Source organism: Stegastes partitus, unplaced genomic scaffold (genome assembly GCF_000690725.1).
Source record: "Stegastes partitus isolate 25-593 unplaced genomic scaffold, Stegastes_partitus-1.0.2 Scaffold1143, whole genome shotgun sequence".
NCBI lineage: Eukaryota > Metazoa > Chordata > Actinopteri > Pomacentridae > Stegastes > Stegastes partitus.
In genome coordinates, this window is record NW_007578874.1 from 109,818 (window position 1) to 117,591 (window position 7,774).

Consider the following 7,774-nt stretch of genomic DNA (forward strand, 5'->3'; position numbering starts at 1 on the left):
AATCTCAATCAGTTTAGCGTCCCAACATCTTGATGTCATCACTCCAATAGAACAAATTAAACCTATTGGAATAATGTGTCCATATTTCTTGAGTCCCAATAATCGGTATCAGCCCTGATCAACCCGATCGATTCTCCTCACCCATATCCACAACTTCTTCATCACTCTCTGCTGTTTGTCCGCCGTCTGCATCCTTTTCTCTCTCTGCTCTCGTGTCCGGACTCCTTTTTCTCTCCCCGTTCATTTCCGCTTCCCTCCGTCTATTCAGTTCCTCCTCTCCACCGCCACGCTCAGGCTCACCTTGTCCCCCCTCTCTTTATTTCTCACCCCATCAATCTGATGTTCCCATCTTCCCTTTTATTCTCCTCTCATGTATTTAATCTCTCTCCGTCCCTATCCTCCTCCATCACTCACCCACACAACTGCCCGGTGGTGACTGTGTAAGCCCTGTGATCACTTCCTGCCCATTAGTTTGGGTGGTCTGACAGCAGCCCGAGCCGACTGTTGAATAACAGATGTATTAATGCTTTATTAATGCTATCAGTGTGTCCCCTTCCAGGATGTGAACTAGACACTAATGAACTGCAAAGTGGAAGGAAAAAAGTGTTTATGAATTCATACGTCGCAGTTGAACTTACATGTTAAGTATTTTCACCTTGCTGTCAAAGAAGTCCTCAGCAGCTTTTGCTTTTGTCATTTTATTTTTAATTAACAGGAACATATGTAAAACTCTTGTTCTTTAAGTAAAAAAAATAACCTCTGCATCAGGGTCAGTACATATAAAGTTGATTTTTTTTTTTTATCTACAACAATCTTCGTGTATTTCATGAAGCCCTGCAAAGTTTTACCTTTACACTGTTATCAGATTTGCAGGCCTTTGAAGTACAGTCGCAACTTTATGCTTTTCCATTTCTGTTATTTTTCTGTTATTTCTGACCCTCATAAATACAGCAGATGGACCGATAAAATTTTAAGAGATGAAAACACCTTGAGTTCTGTTAAAAACTGCAACCAAATCAATTTCACATCCACTCCCAGTGTCACAATCCAAAGATTAAATCTCGTTTTTTTGTTTAGCACCAACTTTTTTCAATCACCAACTTTGACCGTCGACGTCGGGGCGTATTTCATAGAACTGCACCGCTGTAGTAGGAGATGTTTTGACACAGCAGGAATCGTGTCTAGAAGATGATCCTGGTATCAGATGTGTGTAAAAATGATCCTTTCATTGTCTAGAACTTCTTCTGACCAACCACCATCACACATGCTGATATGAGCCTGGAAAGTTTACCCAGAATGCACTTGTTTCTATCAATAAACTGCATCACATTAAACTGCTGCAGTTGAAACTATGATATATCCCATAATATTAAAAAAGACACACCTGGATGGATGTAAGACTGATCTGATTGCAGCCTGTAAGTCTGAAAATATGAAAACATGGCTTCTATAAATATACTAGAGTTACTGCACATTAAAACCAGCTGATTGTTGGAGGAGGGGGGTCAGCTGGGAGTTTCTGATTGATGTTTTCATGGCGTGAAACATATCCAATCAGATGGAATTGGTTGAAGGTGTGAAGCCAGTGCTGTTCCTATTTATAGCGGCGGCCTAAAAGCTGTGTAATTGTATATTTGTACATAGTAAGCCTGCAAACAGACACACAAAGTGGGCTGCACGCATCGCCACCAGCTTCCCTCAGTGACAGATGGTAATGGGCTCCAGGTGAGGGGAGGTTGACAGCATCCTCATATTTAAGCGTGTGTATTCTTGTACTCGTGTCCTTGTGAGTCCCTCTTGGAGGTGCAGACCTTTGGAAGGAGGACATTTTTCCAAAATGAGGTCAGTTTGGATGGTTTAGGGTTAGGAAGCAAACAAAGTCGGTGCGAGGTTCCCTGAGGATGAAAGCACAAAGATGTTTGTCTAACAGAGACTCTCTTGTCAGTTTCCTCAGTGCATGTGGTTAGCTTGTGTGCATCTAACGCATGTCTTTGTGTATATTCATGAGTCTGCTTCCTGTACGGATGCATGTGCATTGCTGCCGTTATGTATGAGCCTGTATATGTGTGTGTGTCCTCGCCAGCCGCTGACCGCCATGCCGGAGTGCAGTCAGACGCCGAGACGCCAAAGGCCGGACTACCTGGCCGACTTCAGCAGCGGCAGCAGCGCCGACAACTCCTGCACCTCTTCAGACGAGGAGGAGGAGGAGAAGAGGAAAGCAGGAGGAGGAAGAGGTGGAGAGAAGAGAGGGGAGAAGAAAGTTTCCTACGACCTTGGGGAGAGCAAGGAGAAGAACTTGGCCGAGCGCTCAGGTAGAGCGGCGCGCTGTGTGAAAGTGTCTCAGAACGTCTTTATTAGGAAGCCTAAGTGTGGGGCTTTGACAGGGACCTTGTTCTCTGTGATCTTTGCTGTTTACTTTGTTTGCTGCTCACTTCCTTCCTCCTCGTTTGACCTTCGTCTCTTTCTTCTGCGCTCTCTCTTTTTTTGCTTAGCTGCTCAGCCTATTGTTTCTCAGATGTGTAAATGTGAACGCCTACGTATTTACACATTTTGAACAGTTTTGTTTGCGTTCGTTGACTACAACAGATGATGAAGTACAGTTTTATCGTGAGCCTAAATCTATATAGTGATTCAATAATGAAAGTGGAATTGAACCTGGCTCCAGCCTGATTCATCTTAACCATCATATTTGTAAGCACACATTTTTGTTTTGCTCTGATCAGTACCGAGGCTGAACATTTACACTCAGATGTTCATCAGCCTTCTGCATTGTCTGTATAAATATTAGACGAGTATCCTGACCTTATTATTAATATCTCTATGCACATTTTCCAACTCTCAACCACATAAACACTTTCAGGTGATATCAGAGTTATGGTAAGCTGTGTACCAGTATTCAGGAGCGTCATTAATCAGGTAAAATGAGCTAAAAAATTAATTTAATTGACACTTAAAAGCCCAAAATTGTGAAATGCCTTGTTGACAGATGCAACACTCTTGGAATAACCAAATGATTGAGGCGTGACGACCAGACAGTCTTCACAATCTTCACCAGGGTCACATGAAATACACGGAGAGGAAAAGGAACACATTAAAGTCACCGTAGCAGCAAGAAATATGTGTTCTGAGTTTGTCCTAGCATAGAAAATTGTTTATAACCACCCAGAAAAATTTAAAAGATTAAAAGAATCTCAAAGAGTAAACAACTAGGTTTTCAAAATTGTGAAAAAAAGGAAGCCGTTATTCTCAGAAACACGGGAAATAAAGGAAACCAAAATTAGCTGCACTCACCTCGCAAACTGACCTGCGGTTGTTTTAACTAAACCAAAAAGGTGAAACCACAAACACAAACTGTAGATACGGATCATTTGTGCCACTTTGCAGCTGTGGGCTGTGAGTTAGCTACGATAATAAACAAAGCACACGAGGCAACTTGAGCGCTTTTCATACCTGCTCTCCTTTCTGTTAATCTGACGACATCTGAACTCGTCGGCTTCATGTCTGAATCAGTAATAAACAGTTAATTAAATGCCGGCATCCATACGAGGCCTTCAAAGCGAGAGAGTTGTGTTCATGGAACCACAGTGGTAGCTTCATGAAATATCTTTATAAATGATCCCCAACATGGAGACAGGATGGATCAGACAAGAAGGTCAAACTGAACTTTTCTTCACAGTCACAGTTTATGAGTTGCAGGTAAATCATTCATTACGGAGCGGATTTAGATGCAGTCTGTAGTCTTTTTAGGTATGTGTGAATGAAGCCGTGAGGAACGTTTTCATAAAAATCACCTATATTAGTGCGTTTCACGTGGCTTTCTTCTCCGTCTGTGTTTTTTCCACTTTACAAAATCTCCTTCACCAACTCCGAGCAGCAACGTACACACTGAAAATTTTAAATTTTGCAGAATATTTGGAATAAAGCTGGTTTTCTTTCTATTTAATGACAGTTCTCAACCTCCCAAATGTTCCATCAAAGCAATTCCCCCGTCACCGTATCGCTGTTGGTAGCCCCACCGAAGACCACTGTGGCTGGTGTAAAGAAACACAGCACAGCGGTTTTCGCCCTACAGCAGAATAACGTTGAGGTGCAGCAGACCATTCTGCTCAGTGCTGTGTCAGCGCCACACAGCCACCGATGCCAGGGCTCTTTAGCTCCTATAACATTACATTGTTAGGGGCAGACGCCACGATTCGGTTCTACATACTTCAGTCTTTTTCATGTTTTCAGCAATTATTTCTGACATGTATAATGGATGGATTGTAAATCAGCTCCCAAAACTACCGCTGGTTTCAGAAGGTCTTTCCTCAAGCAGGAATAAATCTGCAGAATTCGAGAAGCCACGATCTTTACGCACAACAGTCCAGCACGACGTGCACCCGAGCATCCGCCGCTCGGCCGGCCAGCCGGCAGAGATGACTAAATAATGACCCGGCCTTCTTCCTCACCTGTCTTAAATCTTAACTGAGAACTTGCGGGTCCTTCTCCACCGTGAGATTTACAGCGAGGGAAGACAAGACTTTTTATGAGAAGCATTTTGGAAAGTTGTGGTTGCTGCTTCAGCAAAAGTTGAGGGTAAGCAGATCCAGAAGCTGGCAGACTGGAGATCGAAGGCTCTGGGTCACTAAATATCCTCGAAAGGCCAAAAAATAAATAAAATTAATTGTTGTTTAATTGGTCAGATTAAATTTTTTTTATGAAGCTGTTGCGCCAAAGTGCTTTCCATTTAAAAAAAAAAAACAAAAAAGATGATAGTAGGTGTTATGAACTAACCCTAAAAAGTTAAAATATGCTGGTTAAGACCCTACAGTGTTAATTATGGTGTGATCTCACCTGAGTAATTTACACATTAGGAGTTAAAACCCCACAAAAATGATATAAAAATACTACTTTACTTGACTTATAATACATATTAAGTCTTGGACTCAACCGTGTCTTTGATTATGGAGATTAACCATCTAACTCAGGGTACTTGTTTGAGTTGAGGAAGATTATCTTTAAAGACAAAACTCACTTTTCTTTTGTTGAACATTCAGGTTTGAGGTTTAATAACATTCACTTAGAACATTGCATTTGTTCAGCGCTAGAATATAACTTGCCTAAAAATATATTCACGAGCCTAAATGATGTAATAAATTAGCAGCAGATCCTTGAATTTTAATTAAAGCGTAAACAGAATGGCCACATCCTTCGCGATGCGGCTCTTTGTTGCCGAGTTCTTCAGCAAAGGAGCGCTCTCGTGTCCCAATCACGGACCCACACATACAGAAAATGTTAAAGAACTGAACTGAAAAGCACTCGGGGGGGAAAAGAAAAGTGTCCTGAACGTTGCACTTCCAGTGAATAAAAGGTGAAGGTGGAGAAAGAGATGAAGAGAAGGAGGAATTTGATTGAAAGAGAGTAAAAAAAAAAAAGCCTCTTTTTGTTGTGTACCTTGAAAACACCTTGAGTTTAATGCTTAAATATTCCTTTTTATAGGCAGAGTGATAAGTCTCAAGCATTCCCTCAAATTCGCATAAGTCGCATACATCAACTCACTTTCGGCTCTCAGAAGCGAGAAAGAGAGCACCTTTCATAGCAGTGGCGACCTTGGACGGGAGGAAAAAAGAATCCTCTGGTTGCATTGTGGGTTGCCAGTGTTGCTCCTCAACAGAGAGGACACTTGCATGAGCTCATTCTGTTGGTCGCAAAATAAGGGACAAAGCCCCTAAAAAAAAAAAAAAGGAGAAAAAAAAAAAGCCCAACTTTTGGACAAAGTGTTGTGTGTGTGTGTGTGTGTGTGCAGAGAGAGACGGCAACCTTGCCAAGCCCTACTCCATACCAAGCCACCAAAGGGCTGCTACGACTAAGCCCCATAATGCTGTCATTTGGCAACGGGTAAACCTCAGAAGGTTCAGCACACACACACACACACACACACACACACGCTGCACGAATAGCAGCACACACTAATACACTGGCTGGTAGACAAGCTGGAGGAGTTTCAAGGGTGATAGAGAGTGTCAGTATGGGTTTTCTACTTCATTTTCCATGTGCTTGTCTAATGTGTGTGTGTTTCTGAGACAGACAGGGAGCTGCTCTTTAATCCGTCCCCAAACCAGACAGGACTACCGCTTAGTTTCTGGTTTTAACTACACATGCTGCGGTCGTTAATAACACGCACGCCGGACCGCTGGGCCAGAATGCCAGAGTGCGGCTGTGGGAGTTTTTAATGCCGCACTTCATCTCCAAACCCACCCGCCAACGGATGGAAAACAGAGACGACAGCTTGACAGTGACGGGGGCACTGAGACGGGCTCAGGGAAGAAAAGAAATTGAAGTGTGACAGTGAGTCAATGTTCTCTCCACTCCCTGTCCATCTCCCCTTGTTTCCTCTGCAGGTCGCATGCACTTGAAACCTCCAATCAAGTCACTCAAAACCAGCACCGCCCCGTCCGCCTCGCCGACGCTCTCCGGCCCAATCCGGCGCTCCATCTCCTGCCCGCGCTCCATCGCCTCCCTCTCGTCGCCCAGTGAGGTGCGAGCGCTGTCCACCAGGCCCTCGCCCACCGTCCCTGTGGCCACGCCCCTCGTCCGGCCGAGCTCCGCCACGCTGCGCTCCCATTCGCTGAGCCGCAGCGGCTCCGCCCACCGCGTGCCTCACAGCAACAGCCTGGGGACCATCCACTCCAACATAGTAGGACACTCACACACACACACACACACACAACGTGGGGTTTACAATTCAGCGGGTGTCACATGAGGTGTCAGCAGGACTCTTTCAGATAGTGTCATATTTCTAAATGTGTCAGTCTTTCAAGTAAAGAACGTATTAAAAATTACTTCTGCGGCTCCCGTCGTGCGTCCTGACCCGCTAAGAATCTCTTTACCAGGTCCCTCAGTACTGTAACGGCCTACTGTAGCCCACAACAATAACCTTCTATTATGCTGCCATCTGTTGCTTTCCGCCTGCCTCCTCCATTCCCCAGTAACCTTTGGATGCAGTGCAATGGACTAAAATGGAGCAGAATAATTTTTGGCAGAGCAGAATAAAGTGGAAAACCTTTATCCTGAAAGAGGCCACAGAGTGCACCAGTTGTGTGCTTGTATCTTTGACACTCAGATACACAAAATAACATGAGAATCCTTGTTTTTTTTTTGTTTTTTTTACCTGCCTGCACACTTGAGGTTTCCTGTGGGAATCGCACATGTATGTGGAGATAAGCGCATGCTGGAATGGGAAATCTACAACTGAATCTAGCTTCACCAGCGGGTGCAGCACTGTAGTAATAATAACGCTGCATTTTGAGGAGAGTTAATTTATGCATAGCACGCTGCACGCCACCAATACGCTCCGTGCTAACCGCAATGCAAAGAAATAATGATGTGTGACTATAACAGGTGGTAGGATCGTGAATTAATCAGCTCTTATGGCAGAACTGCTCACATGCCTGTGAGGTTTAGTGTCCCTGATGAGTAGAAATAACAATAAGTGATTCGTTTTGTGCAGTAATAACAGTTTACACCCTGTTCTCGTGTTTCCATGTGAATGTAAACAAACATTTACGTGTGATTATTTTGTACTCCAGTGATTTAGAGGAGCTGCCTACAGAAGACAGGATTGATAGAATTTGCCTTTATGGTCTGGTGAAAATACCATCGTTAATTATAAACTGAAATATTCTGTTAACATATTATAATTTTATGGCAGTGTTTCTGACAAAGACATTTCTGACGCTGCATACAAATAATAATACGTAAGAATCAGTGTTGGTGCCGAATATGACACATCCTA

At 43.5% G+C, this 7,774-nt stretch overlaps 1 protein-coding gene across 1 annotated transcript in view; it reads left to right on the forward strand.

Moving 5' to 3' along the window:
• Positions 1–7,774, forward strand: part of ttll7 (tubulin tyrosine ligase-like family, member 7) — an 84,317-nt gene that overhangs the window by 51,782 nt on the left and 24,761 nt on the right. Inside the window, exons 14-15 of the mRNA XM_008296641.1 lie at positions 2,084–2,312; positions 6,381–6,676. Of these exons, the coding sequence (XP_008294863.1) occupies positions 2,084–2,312; positions 6,381–6,676 (525 nt within the window). The remainder of the gene's footprint in view (positions 1–2,083; positions 2,313–6,380; positions 6,677–7,774) is intronic.